The 23177-nt window shown below is 37.7% G+C and overlaps 1 protein-coding gene across 1 annotated transcript in view; it reads right to left on the bottom strand.

Annotated features, from left to right (window-relative positions):
• Window positions 1-3232: 3232 nt before the first annotated feature.
• smad10a (SMAD family member 10a) overlaps window positions 3233-23177 on the bottom strand; it is a 22963-nt gene continuing 3018 nt past the window's right edge. Inside the window, exons 2-13 of the mRNA XM_077743701.1 lie at window positions 20426-20501; window positions 14364-14607; window positions 14083-14257; window positions 13942-13965; window positions 12684-12896; window positions 11896-12138; window positions 9943-10044; window positions 8959-9012; window positions 7184-7367; window positions 6810-6978; window positions 5570-5708; window positions 3233-4490 (exon numbers count right to left, since the gene is read on the bottom strand). Of these exons, the coding sequence (XP_077599827.1) occupies window positions 4279-4490; window positions 5570-5708; window positions 6810-6978; window positions 7184-7367; window positions 8959-9012; window positions 9943-10044; window positions 11896-12138; window positions 12684-12896; window positions 13942-13965; window positions 14083-14257; window positions 14364-14607; window positions 20426-20501 (1835 nt within the window). The 3' untranslated portion in view covers window positions 3233-4278. The remainder of the gene's footprint in view (window positions 4491-5569; window positions 5709-6809; window positions 6979-7183; window positions 7368-8958; window positions 9013-9942; window positions 10045-11895; window positions 12139-12683; window positions 12897-13941; window positions 13966-14082; window positions 14258-14363; window positions 14608-20425; window positions 20502-23177) is intronic.

The raw sequence follows: 23177 nt of genomic DNA on the forward strand, positions 1-23177 counted from the left end.
TCCTCACTCAAACTGGTTAATATGTTTTGGAATTTGGCACAGTAGTAAAAAATTATACCTAATATAAATGACCTTGATGCTGAAAGTCTTTGAGTATGCAAATCACTAATTTCTTAACAATAGAGATGTTTAAACACAAAAAGACACGGCGGTTCATTAAATAATGCGAGTAACTGACATCACAAAGAAGGGAAGCCAATTTACGAGACTTGCATTTGATAAAATAGTACCAGCATTCATAAAATATCTGCTCAAGTTTGTTTTGCTACCCTGCGACCTATCAGAAAAATAAAATTCTGTACTTTGACAATTAATTAAACAAGATTACTTCCAATGGGATGCAAAATAAATAAAGTATTGTCCCTTTAAATTCCGGTATTATTCTGTTTGCAAGTCAAATTGATGAATATTCACGTTTATTCTACTCTTTACATTGATTTTGTATAATAATATATACTATTATTACAAATAATCACAGTATAATTCGCAGTGATGTTATCTAGAAAGTACCTCACAGCTTCTACCAAATAGGATTTTTTTTCTTACTTTCGCTGTTTATTTAATACAGATTTTGATGTAATAATGTATCGTAAAACACATTTAGACATTTGAAGTTAGTTTTAATGCAAACAGCAGTAACAATGTAGTATTTATCCAATGAGAAACTATATTGTATATATATATATATATATATATATATATATATATATATATATATATATATATATATATATATATATATATATATATATATATATATATATATATATATATATATATATATATATATATATATATATATATATATATATATATATATATATATATATATATATATATATATATATATATATATATATATATATATATATATTCTGTTTGGATTGTGTTGCTATTTTTGATTGTTTGGTATGCATTACTCACAAAAGGTTTTAACCATAAAACACCGATTTGCCGATTTATGAAATGATATAAAATGAAATCTAGCAAGTCAGAATGAATTAAGGGCCATCTAATTGCCAAAATGAGAATTGTAGGCACAGCTTCATGACGGTCTCAATATTATATTAATATGTTCATTTTCTGAACCACTTATCACAAGGGTCATGGGGGGGTGCTGGAGTCTATCCCAGCTGACTTCAGGCCAGAAGTGGGGGACAACCCTCAATTGGTGGCCAACCAATCACAGGGCACAAGGAGACAAAGAGGACAACCATTCACGCATACACTCATACCTAGGGGAAATACAGTGTTCCCTCGGTTATCGCGTTTAATGGGGACCGGGACCACCCGCGATGAGTGAATTTCTGCGAAGTAGGGATTCCCCTTCAAAAATGCTTAATTTGAATTTAATTCAAAAAAATATTTTATTTTATTTTATTTTTTTACCCCCCTGTATACAGTACACCATATAGAATACGGGTCGAGAGAGTGAAATTCATGTTATAACAAAAAAAATCTGTAAAATATGTTGTTTCAATGTAATTTTTGTAATTTTTTTCCCAAAAAAATCTGCGAAGCTCTGAGTCCGCGGTAGCTGAACCGCAAAGTAGCGAGGGAACACTGTAGTATTCAACCTGGGGGCAATTTAGTGTCCAATCAGCCTACCTCGCATGTCTTTGGAATGTGGGAGGAAACCAGAGTACCTGGAGAAAACTCATGCAGGCCTTGGGAAAACATGCAAACTCCACACAGATGAACCGACCTGGATTTGAACCTAGGTCCCCCACTGCGAGGCCGACGCGCTAACCACTTGTTTCCATTGGGCTGCCCATTCATTTCAATATCAATATTATTTCATTTAGTAGGCAGCACGGTGGAGTTGTGTTTGGCATGTACACCTCACAGTTGTGAGATTGAGGTTCCGACCTTCCTTTGTGGAATTTGCACATTGTTGTTTTTTTGTTTCTGGGGTACTCCGGTCTCCTCCCACAACCCAAAAATATGTATTATTGAACACTCCAAATTGTTCCTCCGTTTAAGTGTGAATGTGAACGATTGTTTCTCTACCTGTGCCCCGCGGTTGGCTGGCAACAGATTCAGTGTCCCCTGCCTATAATATAGTTTGTGGGATGGGCTCCAGCACCCCCCAAGACGCTTTTCAGGATAAGCGGGATGTATAAATTAATCGTAATTAAAAATGTATATCTTGGCATATCAATACGGTTAAATAAAGTATTGCATATTCCACAGCATTTATGAGACACAATTGCTTGTGTTTAAATAGAATGAAAATTTTATGTACAGAGGTTTTGTGTAAAGCTGTACTAGTAATAATAAAATAAAATAATAATTTGAAGACAATTTGAAGAGTTGAAAGAAATTCTGTATATGTATATATTCATTCATTTTCTGAATTGCCCTAAATCGGTGGACAGCCAATCACAGGACACGGTCAATCATTCACACTCACACTAATACCCAGAGGTCATTTTAAGTGTCCAATCAGCTTGCCATGCATGTTTTTTTTTGGAATGTGGGAGTAAACCGGAGTAAAACCCAGGCCGGGGGAGAACATGCAAACTCCACAAAGGTGGACCGACCTGGATTTGAACCCAGGAACACAGAACAGTGAGGCCGACACGTTAACCACACAGCCGCTAGGCCGCAATGAAATTAATGTATTTGAATATTTTATGTTCGAACAAATATGAAAAAAAATCTAAAATTGTGCCATACCTAAATTTTACTGATGTGGGCTTTGTTTCAATCATGTTAAAATTGGCAAGAATTCTGAAAGTTTATCGTCCAGAATAAAATTGAACAGTAAAGATTTAAAACATTTAAGTGGAGGAAACCTACCAGATTAGTGAGAATAATAAATACTCAGTCAGTGTTGGTGTTAGCTGGAAAGGCACTGGTGCTAAAAGGTAATTTTTCATAAGCCAAGATAAGCACTCAGACATCTGTCTCTAGTTGCTTGTCAATCACATTTAACACTCTTTCCTACGCCTGCAATGCTGCAGAATAACTTCCAGTAAGAAATTAATGCTGCTGTACATATAAAACCTACATAAACTCTATATTGTTCCAATGAGAACGTTGTTGTTGTTGAATTTGAGCAATCCTGAATTTTGAAGTCAGTTAGTGAGGAACTAAGCAGATCTGGTGGGGCAAAATATGAGCACTAATCATGAGGTATTCCATCTTTGGTGATTCACACCAAACATTTGGTTAAATACAGAGTAGCACTAGTTCATCACGAATACCAACGAGACAACTTTAAAGCTAATTGTTTTTGGCGTTTTAGTCTTAAGGTATGAAAAGAAATATTGATATATGTACTTGAATAGAGAGTAGTACACGGACCAACAAACTATAGTTTGGGTCAACACACAGTAACAAGCACAGTACAAGCACAGAAGTTACAAAATACTTTCTTCCCTTATCCTCATGTACACATCACTTCAGTTGTTCGTACTACATGAAGATAAAAATAGTGCGGTCTCTTCAAACATCCTTTTATAGAGGTACTCAATTTTGATTTGAAACTTGCATTGCTTTAAACCTTATGTGGTCAAATGAATCTGACCACACAATGCCAATTGAAATTCGAGAAAAGTGCATAAAGAGATATGGATAATAAAGCATTATAATTGTACTCAGTGTTTTTCTATGTGTGTGTTTGTGATCTGTATGTGTTGTTTTTAGAATATCAACACAAATAAGCAAACATCTTGGCATGGAACTATAAAAAATAATTTGCCTTATCGAAATTTTGCTGTATCTTAATTCTGTCTTAAAGTAATTTACTTGTTAATGTCAACACGTTGTGACTCGCCCTCATTTTGAACGTTAGTGTGGAAATTTTATCCTATCTATTGTACTTTGTACAAATATGTAAGCGATTCTAGAGTGCAGGGATAGGGTAAACTGATTGTTACAAGCATTAAGTGTTGGTCGTTTGAATTTGTTTTTGTATTCGCATTGGAATTGCTTCCTTTAGGAGGGCATGGGTGGGCAAACTATTCCACAAAGGGCCACCATTGGTGCAGCTTTTCACCAATCAATCAAATCCATCCTACAGGTGCAATCAAGGGATTGCAGTCAGGTGCTTCTTGTTTTCTGCAGTAATCTCATTGGTCAATCTGCCTGTGCTGGGTCTGTTGTAAAAAAAAAAAAAAAAAAACATGCACCCACGGTGGCTCTTTGTGGAATAGTTAGGACATCCCTGCTTTAGGGGAAACCTTTTGGTACAAAGCAAAAACTATCTAATGAATTGGCTCCATGTGTGTGCACATTCAAATAATCCACATCTAAATTACAACATAAATATTCTCAGTTAGCAGGTCCCGGATCAGCTAGGGGCATGGTATGTAAAACCTCATCCAGAAGCTGCAAAGCACGATGAAGGTGGACCTCCACCCAACATGGTGTGTGTTTGATGCTCTGCCTTGGGTAGTCAGGCCCCCAGCCCTTGACAAAGCTTAGACGCAAGATACAGAGTCGCCGTAGGTCGTCCACGCCGATTCCCGCAGCTGCAGACAGGCCTGCAAAGGATGTGTGAAGTGTTACGAATACATGGATTAAAAAAATAAAAAATAAAAAATTTAAAAAAATAATTAATATATATATGCATATCTGTATGAGTGTGTATGTGCATGTGTATGTATGTGTGTGTGTGTATGTGTGTGTGTGTGTATGTCTGTGTGTGTGTGTATGTATGTATGTATGTATGTATGTATGTATGTATGTATGTATGTATGTATGTATGTATGTATGTATGTATGTATGTATGTATGTATGTATGTATGTATGTATGTATATATATATATATATATATATATATATATATATATATATATATATATATATATATATATATATATATATATATATATATATATATATATATATATATATATATATATATATATATATATATATATATATATATATATATATATATATATATATATATATATATATATATATATATATATATATATATATATATATATATATATATATATATATATATATATTGCGTTTGTTCTTTAAAGACTATTTCTCGTTGGCAAGTGGTCGTGCGTTATCCTATTGTGAGGACATTTGTGTGCATCATTTTCGGAATATTTTGAAGGCAATACAACCGCGAACCCGGAAAACGAAGGTAACAAAAGATTAAGACAAAACTAGAATTAGGTTTGTGTAAAGTTACGTTAAACATATGTTTGAGTGTGTCTGTATATATTTATCCAAGTTAATTCAAATGTGTTTGTTCGTTTACGAGTGCCGTGGATAAAGTCCCCCCGAACAGAGCCCTCCTCCGCTTCTGTGTGTGTCGTTGTATCTCCCCTCTGCAAATTGTGTATAATTTTACATCTATTAAACACATTTTATTACTATTAAATCACTCGTTATTTATTACTTTGTCAATATATGGCGAATTAGAAGAAATACAAAGTTTTTTCCAATCCAATATCCTGTTTTGGGTTTTTTTTTCAAAAAGTTGGATCGAATGAATTTGTTTTCAATTCATTTCAATGGGAAACGTTCACTCGAGTTACGAAAAGCTTGAAATACGATCTCCATTAATCGGGACATCTTTACTTCATTCAATACTCACTGACTGCAGGGGCAATGCCTCCAACACTGCCTGGTCCAGGTATATTTCCTGCCACTGCAGCTGCTTGTGCAGCAGCTGCAGCCTGAGCAGTCGCAGCTTGCTGTTGCATCTGTCTGTGGCACTGTCGTAGGTCAAATACCTGAAAATCACAAGAAATTTGGCATTCAAGCAACATTACATAGACTAGTGTTTCTTGTCTTGAGGACCAGAGTTGGTAACCCCGGACATAGACTTATACATATAGTGTACAGTAATCCCACGAATATCGAGGCTTCAACTTTCGTGGCTTCACTACATCACTGATTTTTTTTCTGGGGGAATTTTTTTCTATAATAAATTTTTCCCCCCTGTAAGTTCATAAAAATGTGAAAATCCATGCTGAAACTCTCAAGCCACTGCCCTGTCTTCCACTTGCTACTAGGACTCAGCACTGACATATATATATTTTTTTATTTTAAAAATAGGGGTGAGATTCTGATTCGTGTGCCTTCGACCCTCGCTCGTCAAAGCATTCTAACACATTGTTTCTTGAGTTTTTCTTCGTGTATCTAACAAACGGAAGACGCTGAAGCCTCGCACATTCCCACGGGAGGACTAAGACGTTGAGTTCATTCATGGGTCCTTTGGATTTGGTATCGCAACTCATTTAACAATCATCCAAAGTGATCCAAAGTGTAGTGCCGAAACATAAGTGAGCTTTCACAGCTGATTGTTTGATATTGAGACTGAAGAGACTTGCCTCATGCCTACATTAATGAAGTGTTTGGACGACAGCAACGTCTAAATCCTCACAAAATGTTTTAATGGATGCCTTTGGTGCTTAAAAAAATCCAAAAGGACTCAAAAACCCATTGCTGCCCGGAAGCAAGGATAGCCTGTTTTTGGCCAGGCTGAAGTCATTCCGTCCAAACGCCACGCCTATAAAGTGTCCTCAGTGTGTATGATTAAGCAAAAGGCACAAGATAGTGTGGTACCAACACATAAATAAGGAGCATTCACAGCTGCTTGTTTTGATTTTTTCATTTTATGTTAAGACTAAAGAGACTTGCCTCATCGAGGCTTCATTTCGGCACCCTACACTGATAATTAGACGTGTCTTGGCTGCCCTGCCCCAGGAAACATTGAACAGTGAGCTTGAGACTGCTGATCCTTTTTTTGGGTTTTTCGATTATCTCGGCCAGGTCTAGTCTACATTATCCGCGGCAGTTAAGGGAAGACTGTATACGAGCTTTATACAGACCTTGATGTATGCTCCAGGGTAGATCTTGTGTACAGCATCGCCAGGGGCTCGGCCTGCCTCCCTGTCGAGATAGTAACTCTGAACGAACACAGCGTGGTCACTCATACACCGCATCCACACGTCGCATTCTCCGCGACATTCTAGTTGAACCCCTTTACCGATGTGTAACCTGGGAAAAATAAGAATGGAATAAAGTGAGGTAAAATGTCAGTCATCATCCAAAGAAATGAGGAAGGGAATTAAACAATTTTTATATCAACATAATCCTGTATGGTGATCATAATATTACCAAATATATTCTATTGACAGTTTCATGGAGAAACCCGTAGTTTCATAAGAACAAAACAATTAATAAAGTGATTTTCGCCGCATACCGGGCTCTCTCACTGGCATCTGTGCGATGAACGTTACTCAGCTGGCCAAGGCAGAAACGGTCGCCTCCCGATGGATCGACATAGCCATCAACCGTCACAACAGGGCAGCTGGAGGGCACTTTGAACATCTCACCCACTTGAACGTCCATTTCAAAATAGGAAATCGAGCACCAAAACTCTGGTCCTGGCCAGACAATAGAACATATGTAACATATTCACTTAATTTTCTCGCATACATTCAGAAACAAAACTATCCAATACGCAAGTACAGTGTTCCCTCGGTTATCGCGGTTAATGGGGACCACCCGCAATAAGTGAATTTTCGCGAAGTAGGGATTCCCCTTCAAAAATGCTCAATTTGAATTTAATTCCAAATATTTGTTTTATTTTTTATTTGTTTTAAAAATATTTACCCCCCTGTTTACAGTACACCATATAGAATACGGGAAGAGAGAGTGAAATTCATGTTAAAACAAAAAAAAACTGTAAAATATGTTGTTTCAATGTAATATTTGTATTTGTATTTTTTTCCCAAAAAAATCCGCGAAGCTCTGAGTCCGCGAAGTAGCGAGGGAACACTGCAGTTTAATTTACAAGTAGTCCTACCTCTACTTACAAATGCCTCTAGGTATGAAATGTTCAGGTTACGAAAGCTTTTTATATGCAAATGAGTGAGTGCCTTGAGTTGAGTTATGAAATACCCCTAAAATTGAATGCATTTCTTAATCCGTTATTTTATTTAGAAAATGTTTTCGCCGACGTATTGATTCTCACTTCAGAACCTCGCTACACTCTACTGGGCTCTCATTGGCTGTCTCACAACAATCACTACCCATGTTCCAAGATTCTCTCTAATGTACTTTAGACCGCCGTTAATCGTCACAGAGTTATGACGTTGTTTTTTTTGTTTAGTTTTTTCAAGTGTGGATAAAGCAGCTGCTTGTTTTCATCATCATGCCTCCTAAGAAAATTACCAGAGCGAATTAAAAGAAGGAACACTCGGCAAGGAGGTGAACGAGGAGGAAGCAGCGAGCATTCCAGCAGCAAAAATCAAAGAAATGCTGGAGAAATTTCACAAACTTTCGGTCTTCGTAGAAAAAAAAAACATCCAGAGAAAATCTTTACAAGTCGTACGATTGCCTATTTTGACAACGTTCACCTGTTGCATTACTAAAAGTTGTCAAGAGCAATCGTGTTTGTATTATTATTATTATTTTTTTTTAAACGTCCGTCAACCAGCACCGTAGAAGGGCAATTTACACCCAAACAGGTAAAATCAGTTGCGACCAATAAAATGGGTAAAAAAAAAAAACTTCCAAAAAAATCATAAAACGTGAATATTTGTTGTTGATGAATGTTGTTAATGTTATTATTTGAATTCTCAATGTTGCGTTTATGAGATGTGTGATTATGTGCTGAGCACTGTTCTCTTTTTCTGATGCCTACCGTTAGCTTCCTTTTGTTCCCTTACGTTTCAACGCATAGATTTTGTATGTTTGTCATTAATTTTAAGACATTAAAAAATCATGTTCTTATACTTTTCTCTCATTTTTGTGTTTCTCAAATCTTTAATACAAAATTGGGACACTTTGACCAATTTTAAAGGGTTTAATTGGTAGTTCTGTGAGGATCGTGGAATGAATTCGAGAATTTACATATAAAGTACTGCTCTACTCATGAAATGTTCAAGTTACAAAAAAAGTTCTGGAATCAATTATTTTCGTAAGTACAGGTACGATTGTACAAGAAAATAATGGCCTCTGCTTGTTTCTAACCTGGAAGATTGGCTACAGAAGGGGCAAAAGATGTTGAACCCTGATGCTGAGACCCTGGAAAAGAAGAAAAAAAACATTACAAAAACATTTCCTTCTTTGTATCAACACAGTTTTTTTAATAACAATTTTCATTTTCCTCCCTATAAATGTTTAAGCGGCTCCGAGTATAGGGATAGGTACTAGTTCCAATAATGATATATATTTGGCAGGAGTTGTAATGCCCGGTGGAGCGAGTGGTTCGCGCGTTGGCCTCAGAGATCTGTGGTCCTCGGTTCAAATCCAAGTCATGTCCATCTGTCTGGAGTTTGCATGCGTGGGTTTCCTCCGGGTACTCCGGTTTCCTCCCACATTCCAAAAACATGCATCGTAGGCCGATTGGACACTCTAAATTGCCCCTAGGTATGGATGTGAGTATGCATGGTTGTCCGTCTTCTTGTGCCCTGCGATTGGCTGGCCCCTGCCTTGTGCCTGAAGCCAGCTGGGATAGCCCCCCCCCCCCCCCCCCCCCCAACCCCCCTGAAACCCTAATGAGGATAAAGCTGTTCAGAAAATGAGTTGAGATGAGTTGCAATGCCATTAATTTGGTAATTGTGTATCCAACTACTTCGATATCTAATATTTTGGTTTACACACTTCGAGAAGGTGAAGAAATTCAATCACTGTCTATTAGAATCTGACAGCCGTTTCTGGCCACCATAAAAAAATCAAATGCACGGTTTGGAGAAATGGAGCATGAAAACTTCATGATAGTTGTGCTTGTTTACTTGTATGTTTGTATCGACACGAAAACATGTAATATGGTAGTCATAATACAGATTATGGGAATCTATTTTGTTGTTTGACGTGGCACAGGTACAAATTAACTATCTGGCTTTCTATTTGAAAACGCTTTCATTGTATTTGCTAACCATTTCTTTCTGAAATTATAATGGAAAAAAAGAATCGTGTAATTGATTGATTCAAAGATTTTGAGGCATATCTTACAATGTTGATTTGGATGGTGAAGTGGAGTTGGCTGGTTACCACGTCCATTTTGCAGGGGTCCTATTGGCGTGTAGGAGGCTGTGCTGCTGCCCGTCCACACTGCTGCATTACAGAAAAGTAAGAAGTTAAATGTGTTATTGTTTGTTTAGCTAGACCAAGGGCCGGCAATCCTAAATTTTGAAAGAGCCATATTGGATGAAAAAATAACCCAATTCTGTCTGGAGCCAAACAAAATTAAAAACCTTAAAGTTTTGTCTGAGAGCGGCCTGTCGTATGAGTGGTTAGCGCGTTGGCCTTACATTTCTGGGATTCTAGGTTCATATCCAGGTTGGCACACCTGTGTGGTGTTTGCATGTTCTCCCTGGGCCTGGATGTTTTTTTTCCGGGTACTACGGTTTCCTCCCACATTCCAAAAAATATGCATGGTAGGGTGGTTGAACAATATAAATTGAATGAGTGTAAGGGTGAATGGTTGTTTCTCTCCTTGTGCTCTGTGATTGGCTGACCATCAATTCAGGGTGTCCCCCGCGTCTGGCCCGAAGTCAGCTGGGATAGGCTCCAGCACCCCCGTGAACCTAGTGGGGATAAAGCTGTTCAGAAAATGAGAGGGAGAGAGAGAGATGCTGTATGTATCTATATTAGCCTACTATCAAAATGATTAAGTTGGCTTCAAGTACATCATGAGCATTCATGAGTAATGTTTGTTTTTTCCTGGAGTGCATTCTGTAGAGAATGATGCACATGACTGTTCTGCTGTACAATGCTTAACTTCATTGCAGTATTAATGAATTGTTGCATTGCATTGATGAAATTAAAGAAATCAGATTTTTTATGCCATTAGAATTTTGAGGACTCGACAAAAGTATAACGCGCCACTTGAACACTTGTGAACGGTTTTCCACGCTTTATTATCTCCCGGATTACAACAAATCATGCAGCAGTAGTGGAGTTTAGAGATTCAATCAACTTCTTCTATTTCTGCACTCCTCTCATGCAATCGCACCTTTTCCCTCTTTCCCAACTGGGTACTCGCCGGCAAGTGTAGCATGCCAGGCAATCCTTCCGCAGGGCAAAGAATGGAAATGATTTGGTCCAAGATAAGTTGAACCCTCTGTTTTTCTCAGTTATTTTTCTTTTTTACCTCTAGGATCCATGATCCATCTCACAGACGCCAGTTTGTTTACAACAGCGACCCAACTTGCTGATAAAAACGTGTGTCGCAGTCTAAGACGCAACTCTTTGTTGACAGAAATATTAAAATTTAATATTTATTCTAGAGAATGTTTGTGTCATGTTTGTCATCTTACAGAAACCATAGTAAACAAAAAAGTGTTTATCTCATTTTCAAAAAAAGCTCCAGGGAACCACTAGGCCAGGGGTGTTAAACATACGACCCGCGGGCCGGATCCAGCCCATCTGGTGGTTTGGTACGGCCCGGGGAACAAAACGGCATTGTATAAAAAATAGAAATTTTCTTTAAAATGTGTAGTTCTTGTATTATCCGCTAGGGGTGCAGTGTTTTAGTACATGCAGACAAGATGAATTGACATTTATTTATGTTCTTATGTTATTCTCTTGTTCATAATATATTGTTCATAATGTAAAATGAAAATTCTGTTAATAAACATTTTGATAATTTACTCATTCTTTGCACTAATTATTAGTATTAGTGACTAATACAAAAAAGTGGGCTTATTGTTAGTTTTATGTAATTTTACAATGAGTTTACTGGTCCGGCCCGCTTGATCTCAAAATAAGCTGTATTCGGCCCGGAGACCAAAAGGACTTTGACACCCCTGCACTAGGCTATGGAGCCTGTGGCATGTGCCTCCAGAATCTATGGTTGTCATTCCCCGAGCTAGTTGTACATCTGCACAATGAGATAAGCATCTGGAGATTCTTTGAAAAAATGTTACAGTTACAATTACAGTCAGATTTTTTTACCCAACTCACTGTGAAAGGCAGCCTGGCTTTGAGAGTGTTTCCTGCTACTGTAGCCATTCTGACTGTGGGATTGATGAGGAGGTAGAGAGGATTGTTGTGGATGTGGTGGTTGAGGTGTTTGGGGACCTTGTTGTTGATTTGTAGTAGGGGAATGTGGTGCTTGAGTCATAACTTGAACCTGTGGAGAATCAGTCTGGTGGCGACCATCACTATGACTGGCCTGTAATGGCATCATGGAGACGGAGTTTGACACTGTGGAGGAAAACGTACACAGATCAGGATCTTTGCAGGAATCAGACTTGAAGACAAAAGATGTGTCATTTTTAGTTTTGCATTTCCCTGATTTTAAGCTCTATGAAAAACAAACACATAGGCCTGTTTTTTTTTAGGACGTAGTACTTTTTCCACTTTACTTTTTACCTGTAGCAAGAATTCCATTAGTATGCGCACCCACTCATCAAGAAATTATTTTGCATGAATTGCCATTATTCAGTTTTTCTGTCAATTCAAAACATATTGTAAGTCAGTTAACTGTTTTGGAAGGTTATTAGTTTTCATATCGTTGCATCTAATTTTATCAGGTTTGCAAGAATATTTCCATGAAAAATGATGCCAATATTATTTTTCAAGCTATTTTAGTATGTCAATTGTTTTTGCACTTGCAATTCTCATGGCTGATTACATTGAGTTTTAATCAAAAGTTTTTCCTTTTCAGTAAGATTATTTTGTCAGGATATAAAACAAAATATCACACATCAATATATTTCTGTCAATTTAAGCAAGGAGACAAGGTTTACCTTTGGGTGAGACAGGCAGCTGAGTGTATCTGGTTACCGGTGGTGGTCCATGAGGCTCAGAGGACAGATGTGGAGGGTGAAGGGGTTGGCCATAGTGATCTGGAGGAGGCATCTTTAGCGCTGTTTGGTGATCAGAAAGTGGCATGCCAGGTGGGAGATCCATCTGGATACAGTCATGAATGTACTCTTCTTTAATAAGACCACCAGGTGAAGCTGTGGGATGTAACAGAAGGGTGGGTTAAAAAAAACAGATTAAAGATTAGAAAACCATTACAATAACTTTTTGTAATGAGTCAATTTGCAATAAAGCTTGGTCAAACTTCAAAATTTAATTTATTCAAAGGAAAGAAACCGTTCATAAAGAGTGGTACCTCAACGTACGAGTGCCCCGACATACGAGCAATTTGAGATACAAGTAAAATTTTGGGCAAATACTTATCTTGAGTTACAAGACAAATTTTGCTATACGAGCATACAGCGGACACGGGAGGCTGATCATAAAAACATGTGCACTGTCTTTCTGCTTGCAACTCCCTCGTGTAATGTCTCTACGAGCACTGGGCGGAGCGTAGCATTTTTATCAGGTATTTTTTCACCGTTAGTCAGTGCGAAAGACTTCTCGTTGGCAAGTGGCCGTGTGTTATCCTATTGTGGGGACATTTGTGTGCATCATTTTCAGAATACAGTGTTCCCTCGCTACTTCGCGGTTCAGCTACCGCGGACTCAGAGCTTCGTGGATTTTTTTGGGAAAAATAAAAAGATACAAATATTACATTAAAACAACATATTTTACAGGTTTTTTTTTGTTATAACATGAATTTCACTCTCTCTACCCGTATACTATATGGTGGACTGTATACAGGAGGGAAAATAAAAAAACAAAATTACAAAAATTAAAAAAAAATCTTTTTTTTAAATTAAATTCTAATTAAGCATTTTCAAAGAGGAATCCCTACTTCGCGGAAATTCACTCATCGCGGGTGGTCCCGGTCCCCATTAACCGTGATAACCGAGGGAACACTGTATTTTGAAGGGATTACAAAAGCAAACAACCCTCGATAGATTGCATCTGAAAGTCAGGGTGGAGTAGCGGCAAATAGAATTGTTTTTAGTTTCTATGGGAAACATTCATTTGAGTTACGAGTAAATCGACATACAAACTCGGTCCCGAAATGGAGAAAGCTCGTATCTCGAGGTACCACTGTCCTGAAATTGGTAGATCATATAATGTACTGTATTTCTGTTTTCTGGAACTTACCTGTGTTGTGTAGACTGAGACCAACTATCAGGGGACACAAATATGACAAATCAATACAAATTTTATAAAACTACAACATTAGTCTTCACTGGAGAGATAATGCATATATAGTGTATTTCTAGTACTGTACTGGGAACCTACCAATGCCTGGAGACACCACCCTCTCATAATGGTAAGGGTTTACACACACATTGTCATACTTCAGATCAAAGGCATACTGGCAGAACTTGACATGCTTCAGTTCATTTTTGTGGAGGTCAGGCCAGCGCCACAGCCGAGCATAAATCACATGAGGAAAACCTTTTCTCCCTGCCACCTGAGAGAAAAGAAAAAGAAAATGCATGAAGCAGATTTATCAACTCCAAACATTGACAAGCAATTTAACAAGCAAAATTGTTTTTTTTTTGACTGGAAAGGCTGACCTGCAGTCGCCCATCAAGTGTCCTCTGAATTGTGACACATTTGCTTGGGTGAACGCCATTGGTAGTGATGGCAGTGATGAGCGAGTCCAACTCATCTTTTTTCTCCTTCAGCTTTTTGACCAAACTCTCAATGGCCCGTTTGGCAAAGCCTTCGTTTTCCCCACCCTGACGGTGGCACATGAGGCTGTGGACAATGCTGAGGCAGGCATCATTGCTACTTGGGGGATTCACTGACATGATGCCACTGGGATGACACAAAAGAAATAAACCATCAGTCAAAAGGTACTAGGATCCGTCAAAAATATTCCCACAGAGAAAAATGGAAGTAATTGTGGAATGTGTTTAACATAACATACACTTGTAACAAGATTCTCGGAATGTGTGTTTCTCTGCTACATCTTGCTCTCCCTCACTCATTTTTTAATCATTTCAGCCATTTGTATCTGGGATCTTGTTATTTCGGCCACCGCCCACAACCAGTGACCATATATAGTCGTACCTCTACTTACGAATGACCCTAGGTACGAAAGTTTCTGTTACGATCGCCGCCGCGTAATGCGACGCGATCGGAGGAGAAGTTGAACCCAGATGCAGAGTCGCCGAAGGAATGGAAAGGTGAGGCAGATCTGTAGCTCTTGTAGGTTGATTTAATAAACGGGGTAACATAACTTAAACAACTTGGCTTGTCCACTCATTACAAACGAAAGTACATGCGGCGTGGCGTCAAATGGAAACAGCAATTACTACCAGGATTAACAGGAAACGAAACCAGAACTTAACCAGTACTACACCAGACGATCCAACGGCGTCCACAGAAAATCACAATGCTTAAATACCAAAAATAATCTAATCACGTAATTAGTCACAGCTGATAATTATCGTGACGTCATGTCAGGAGAGGCAATCCAGCGACTCCTGACAGTTTCAGGTTACGAAATTTTTAATATGCAAATCAGGGACTGGAGATACGAAAACTAAGTTAAGAAATCCCCCAAAAAGTAAATGCATTTCCTTATCCGTCATTTATTTTGAGTCCCCCCCCTTATTACACAATTAAAAACTACAAATGCAACATGGCACAAATTTTCACACACACACACAGGGCACAAACGTAAAAGTCTGAAATGTACTACAAAGTGAACGGCTTTCGGCTCTGGTAGAATGGGCCCTTGCCTCCATCTGGCGGGCAAAGTGGGTATTACATCTATAACGGCAGAAGAGGGAGATACAGTGTTCCCTCGCTACTTCGCGCTTCAGCTATCGCGGACTCAGAGCTTCGCAGATTTTTTTCAGGAAGAAAAATAAAAAATTTAAAGATATTACATTTAAAATTATAAATTACACCATTTTACAAGAGGTGGAAACAAAATATTCAATAAGAATTAGTAATTTCATCAAAAAAAGGCCAAAGAAATGGACAATAACATGGTGAGAGTTCAGGAATCGCATTGATGACGTCATGGCTGTTCTAGGCGCATCTTCACCGCCCAAAAAAACAATGTTCACAACTCCCAATAACGATGTTTCTTACGTGCAAAAAAACTGCAGAAGATCCTCCATCCGGACTACTATGATGTTTTTGCTTGGTGGTGCTTTTGTGCTCGTGTTACACGTTACTTTAAGCATTTTTGAAGGGGCCCGCCTACTTCGCAGATACGCAGCTATTGGGGGGGGGGGGGGGGGGGGGGGTCTTGGGCTTACCGGTCCCCATTAACCGCGATAAGCGAGGGAACACTGTATTTCAGCGGAGGGCACATTTTCAAGTACCATATTTTCACGACTATTAGGCGTACATAAAAGTCTTAAATTTTCTCCAAAATAGACAGAGCGCTATATATATGCACCAATACTAAAATTGTTATCACGATAAAATAAAATAAATCAGTCGATAGGGTGCACCGACTCGACTATTTTCCTGTGGAAAAAGTACTTTGCAGTGACTGCTGGGATATGTAGTTCTTTTGTCAATACACCCAATGGATTGTGGTCTGTATACATCAACATCAACACAGCTTGACGAAGCATGGAAAGCAGCATTGGAAAAGTTAGGCTAGCTACCTGCTAGTTACTATGTTTTTGAGGGTTAAAACCGCTGCAAGCACACGAAGTCAAATGGCTTCATACAAAAATTTAAATTTAGTACACAAACAAGGAGCATCGACCATTTTAGGGAAAAAAATGACTTTTAGGTGCCCCATATAGGTAGTTAAATTTTTAAATATATATTATATTTAGATATTATTAATTTACAGTCTTGACATGCTTATAACTGTAATATTTAATAAATATACACGTTTTGATAATTATACGTGTACTTGTATTTCTGTAACATGTACTGTGGTAGTTATAATATAACTTCACGCTTTTGTGTTTATCGTGGCTATGTCTGGTCTACAATAACCGCGATATTCAAGGGATTACTACTGCCCGTGTGTGTGCAGTTCATATAATTAGATGTGATGAGTATATTGACTTTATTAGTCTTTTTATCTCCGTGTTGCTGTATATATAGGTATATTTTCTGTAACACACTTATTCATTTATTTATTTAATAATTTATTTATTATCTTTTATATTAGGTCTATGATGTCTTTTCCTGTGTCTGTGTGTTCACCTTCTTGCTACTGCAACAAAGTGAATTTCCCAAGTACAGGATGAAAGAAATTTAATCTAATCTAATCTAATCTAATTTTAAACTCAGATCTGAATTGGTGTGACCGTCCAGTCACAAATTAGCAAGAAGCTTCTTTTAAGAAATCCTAGGTCAGCCGGAAAGAAAAGTCATGGATTTGGTAAACAGCACTTAACACATCCTGGACCAGAGAGCAACCAATGAAGAAAATTAAGGTTTAGGCCAGGGGACCACATTGACTTTAAATATTTGACAGATGGGCCAGGTCAGCACAAGATACGATACATATAAAAAACTGCATCCGTTAATAGTTCATATGAAACATAAACAGAAAAAAAGGACTAAAGTATTAACATACTCATCATTATCAATCATCAAAGTAAAGTAAAAAGGAATGTATTAAGAAATATTAAAATGTAATTTAAAAAAAGATAGAGGTGCTGTAAAACATGAAAAACAAATAAGAGTGGACAGAGCTACTGCCACTGGCTTCCGCGTGACGGCGCCATCTTGCAGGAAAAAAAAACATTAGTTGGACAACGTCGGTGGGCCAGATTAAAAGGCCTAGTGGGCCGGATGTGGCCTGCGGGCTGTAGTTTGCCTATGCTGGTTTAGGCAATGTAAAAATCGCGTAGTCAGAGATTACGATTCAATTTAGAAATGATACAAACCATCAAGTAGTCTCTAAAAAATGTTTTTTTTATGAAAGTATTAATAAACTCTGCTTCTTTTTCATTAAGGCATAGGTTAGTATTTTAATGTTGATCCTTATAATTATGCTAGGACAAATCCTGCAAGTTACATTTAGTATGTAACCCTAATCCTGGAAGTGGAATTTAGTGTTAAAGGTTTGGGAAACCACTGTCCTACACCCTTAACCTCTAAACACAGAACACTGCTTTTTCTAATTAACATTGTTGACACGCTGGATAATAATATTAGGAAAAATACTGATTTATTTCCTTCTATCTTGGTTCTGAACCTCGTCTAAAAATTTTGACAAATGGCTTTCAAGACAATGCATGCAACCATCATTCAAACAAATTTTTGAGCTTGGTCTAAAGTCAGCACATTAGATCAAATTGAGATAAATTGTGTTAAATGTCATTTTGGGTTGTACTCGTGTGGACCGCCTGTTTTTGGTTCCAGACGTGAGGAAACCCAAACAAATTGCAGACTGATAGTAAGGACCCCAAACATACACTCAACCAAATGCACATTCAGGACACCTCGAAGTGTGCTTGTATCAGAGAAGCCTCATGTCATATTGGCAAAAATGAAAGCAACAGAATCGTGTCTAAGGTTATATTTGGTCCCCGACAATTTCTATCTGTTAACAAACGTTCCCCAGAAAAAAATCTAATGAAGTGAGTGAGTGACATGAAACGTTCCAAATCAATGCTTAGCCTTCTTCTTCTTTATCTTGGTGAATATTTCAGTTGGCTGATTCGGCGTTTTTTTACAAGGCCACATGCTCTTCCGTAGTAATATATGGCATTATAGCCAAAAATCTGGTCTTAATTAAAACGTCAATGACAAATTGGCACAACAGACTAATTTACTTCAGGAAAATTAGGGGAATAAAAAATGATAAAATTAATAAGTGTTGTCTCAATCAAAACTTCAATGGCGAATTGCCACAACAAACAGACTAATTCACTTAAGAAAAATTAGGTGGATAAAAAATTCTAAAATTAATAGGTGTGTCATTTTTAGTTATATTCCTGTTAAAATAATAAAACTACCAATTTACCATTAAAACCAAAAGTAGTTAAACTACAATAGACCTTATTTATCTGGTTATCTTTGCATATTGAGTCTGTCTGTCTGTGTGTTATGAACAATGTGACCACCACGCATATCGGTGATGTCACGTCACAGAGTACTGAGTCTCAGTTTTCTGAAGAGGAACAAGGACTCCTGAGACTGAGTTTAATGCTTTTGTCAGTGATAGCAACAGTTTAGTGAATTGATTTATGAGCATAAAGAAGTATAGTAATGATGGTATACTTCTAGTATTTATACCTGACACCATTATGACCATGTTGCCTCTCAACATATAAATTAGATACCACATTTTATATTCTGAGGTATTGCTCATTTGGTGGGATATCTCTATATACTATAATTTATACATAAAGCCCTCCATCCGTCCACAGAAACATTTATCTTCATTAGACACACAGTTGAACAGGAGTGCTGACTGGATCTGTAATTTATTCATTAATTCATTCATTTTCTGAACCACTTTATCCCCAGTGCCGGTGCTGGAGCCTATCCCAGCGGACTTTGTGCAAGAGGCGGTAGACACCCTGAATCGGTGACCAGCTAATTGCAGGCCACGTGGAGACGGACAACCATTCCCGCTCACACCCATATACAACGGGCAATTTAGAGTGTCCAATCAGCATACCATGCATGTTTTTGGAATTTAGAAAGAAACCGGAGTACCCAGAGAAAACCCATGCAGGCCCGGGAGAACATGCAAACTCCACACAAGTGGACCAGTCTGGATTTGAACCGAGGACTCCAGAGTTGTGAGGCCGACATGCTAACCGCTCAATCTACCGGGCCGGTAATTTACCTTATTTTTTTAATAATCAAATCATGGCGTTTAGTCAAATCGAAAAAAAGAAACGATGAGTTGAGAATAGATTCCCATGTAGTATATACTATGCTGGTAGATGTTACAGATAATGGCAGATTAACGTTTTTAAATACAGTGTTCCCTCGGTTATTCCGGTTAATGGGGACCGGGACCACCCGCAATAAGTGCATTTCCGCGAAGTACGGGTGCCCCTTCAAAAATGCTTAAAGAAACGTGTAACACGTGCACAAAAGCACCACCAAGCAAAAACATCATAGTAGTCCGAATGGAGGATCTTCTGCAGTTTTTTTTGCACGTAAGAAACATCGTTATTGGGAGTTGTGAACATTGTATTTTTGGCCGGTGAAGATGCGCCTGTAAACAGCCATGACATCATCAATGCGATTCCTGAACTCTCACCATGTTATTGACCATTTCTTTGGCCTTTTTTGATGCAATTACTAATTCTTATTGAATATTTTGTTTCCACCTCTTGTAAAATGATGTAATTTATAATTTTAACTTAATATCTTTAAAAAAAAAAAAATTTAAATTCCTGAAAAAAATCCGCGAAGCTCTGAGTCCGCGATAGCTGAAGCGCGAAGTAGCGAGGAACACTGTAGTGTATTAATATCTGCCCAATTATAAACACTAACATCAGGAGCATTCAAGTCGATATTGGACCTGGTACAAATGACTGAAATGAATTGAAATGTTTTTTTTTTTTTTAATAAATAAATGAAATTATTTCTGCTGGTATGCACATCTTAAAATGTCTATTCTTACATGTTTAAATGTATTATTGAATTAAAATGTGTTAAAGAGTGCTTGTGTTTTGCTTACCTGGAATTAAGTTGGTCAACCAATGAGTGACCAGAAGATTCACTGGGATCATGATGGCCCAGTTCTGAATCAGTCCCTGAGAGCAAAATGGATACAGACACGTCGTAAGAATATGATCGCTTATAAGACGCCAAATCCTTAGATATATTAAGATTCTGGAGCTCGTATTATGTTATATCACTTGCATGCAAATACTCTATTTAAATCTCATCCTGATTCCAGCCCCTTGAGATGATTAGAGTCTTGTCTCCTGATCCCAATATACTTGCTTCTTATCACCACCAGTTCTTTTATATCAATCAACAGTTTTAATCTTATTTTTGAGGGCTTATTTCAATTCCCATGTAAAATTTGCATCAACACCCGCTCACATCATATTAGAAAGAAGAGAACCTAGTAGTTCTATTACTAAACGATATATAATATAATCTTGTTACTCTTATTTCAAATCAATATTTCCCATAGAAAATAAGTAAATACAAATTAATTTGTTCCCACCCTCTGAAAAAACATCACAAAAAGGATATTACAATGGAAAAACATTTTTATTTGTTCTAATTCACCACCTACTCACAAAGTAACAAATACCTATCTAGTCGATATGATCTTCAATGCTAAAATGTGACATTTTTCAGTAAAGACAGGTGGCAGCTGCCAACTGCAGAGAAGAAAGAGGGAAAGAAAAGGATAGACTTGATGGATCGCAACGCGCTCATAGCATAACATAATTTTACCTAGGTCCCGGGGCAGCCATGTTACCAAGGGCCCTACCATCTAAAACTAGCTAAATGTGCTCTGACTGGCCAGATGCCAGTAGCCTTTATTTTGAAATAAAACAAAATTCTACTTAGATTTTTTCAAATGTATTTCTTGTTCGAAAGTGACAACTATTGGAGTAACATGAACCATTGAGATATTTAGATATTAGAAGCAATATGGCTGCCACAACATCTTAAACTTCCAGTAAGAAATTTGTAATTTCTTTAATTAGAAATCATCAGATTCAGATCAAGACAGACTTTTTTCATTTTTTCAAATTGAATAATTTGATATTTTACATTTACAAAGACGGGCTTATGATATTGACCCAAATAATGTGCTTTTGATTCATACAGTATCTCAGAAATACAACTTGTGTTGATCTTTCTTAAGATTTTCCCTTCAAATTAACACAATTGTACTCCCTATTAAAACCATGAAAATGAGGGTGGAAATTGGGAATCAGGGTAACAGCTTATACGCGAGAAATTGTAAAATTCTAAATTTTCAAGGCGATTTTCAGGGTGTGGCTTATACGCGCGGGCGGCTTCCATGCAAGTACTAAATACGGTAATTGATTTTATATGGACACCAATAATTTTTCGACCGACTAATCCTCGGACTGTTGTGTACCTGTAGGTCAATAATCTGTTGCAGCACTCTGGTTTATAACAACAGGATTCAGATGTGCCACTTTGTACTCTATTCTTAGCAAAGTGCAGTGGAGATAAACTTGTTTCTCATTACCATTTCCGATTGGCCACTAAAAGTGGAACCACGAGCATCGGCCCTGATTGCAGAATTGTTCTTTCCCACTGAGAGAGGTAAAAAGGTAACTCAGATCATGAGGTTACATTATTGCATCACTAAAACCTCAATGTCGATGAAACGTAGGTTAATCACTCAATTCTAGATATTGTACTGACCACGCTGGTCTTCTATGCAATCAAAAAAATAATAAATCAAAGTCTTTAATTGCAGTGCCAAAAAAACTAAAAATTAAAAGCCAACTGCTTAGTGACAAGGTTTATATGGGTTTTTTAATAGAAATATAGCATATAGAAAATGGGGATTTGCGGCGGCTCGGCGGTTTGAGTGGTTAGCACGTCGGTTTGCATGTTCTCCCCTGGGACTTTGTGTTTTTTTTCTGGGTATTCTGGTTTCTTCCCACATTCCAAAGATATGCTGGTAGGGTGATTGGACACTCTAAATTGTCCCTAGGTTGTGTGAGAGGGAATGGTTGTCCATCTCCTCGTGCCCTGTGATCGGCTGGCCACCGATTCAGGGTGTTTCCACCGGCCAGAAGTCAGCTGGGATAGGCTCCAGCAACCCCCATGACCCTAGTTAGGATGAAGCGGTTCAGAAAATTAATGAATGAAAAAGAATGGGAATTTGACTGGATTTGATTTGAGAACCTCACAAATAATTTGTCACTACTGATGACCTTCTAACATTAAGTAACTTATCAATAGTTTTAAGTTCATTTGCCCTAGTGACAACTCAGTGTCGCTAATGTGAGTAAATGTATTCATAGCACTAGGTTAACATTGATGGCTCCGTACTATTACTGCTAACAATATTTTTCCAGATAAATTGAAATATTTAAGGACAAAGACATATATTAGATCAGGGGTGAGCAAACTTTTCGGCCCGGGGGCCACATCGACTTTAAAAATTTGACAGACGGGCCGGCTCAGCACAAGATACGATACATATAAAAAACTGCATCCGTTAACAGTACATATGAAACATAAACAGAAAAAAAGGACTTAAGTATTAACATACTTCTTTCTCAGAGAGACCTCTGAAATATTTCGGTGGCGGAGATATGGATCCGTCCATCTAACGTCCCAGATTAAATTGGGTGATTGAGCACTCTAAATCAATGTTTGCCAGCCAATACCTATGTGTCGTGAGTCATGGGAAGGTGTGCTTAAGGACATTATTTGCCAACAAGACATACAACGTAATATTCCGAGAAAAGTTGTAATAC

This window comes from Stigmatopora nigra, chromosome 21 (assembly GCF_051989575.1).
Source record: "Stigmatopora nigra isolate UIUO_SnigA chromosome 21, RoL_Snig_1.1, whole genome shotgun sequence".
Lineage (NCBI taxonomy): Eukaryota > Metazoa > Chordata > Actinopteri > Syngnathiformes > Syngnathidae > Stigmatopora > Stigmatopora nigra.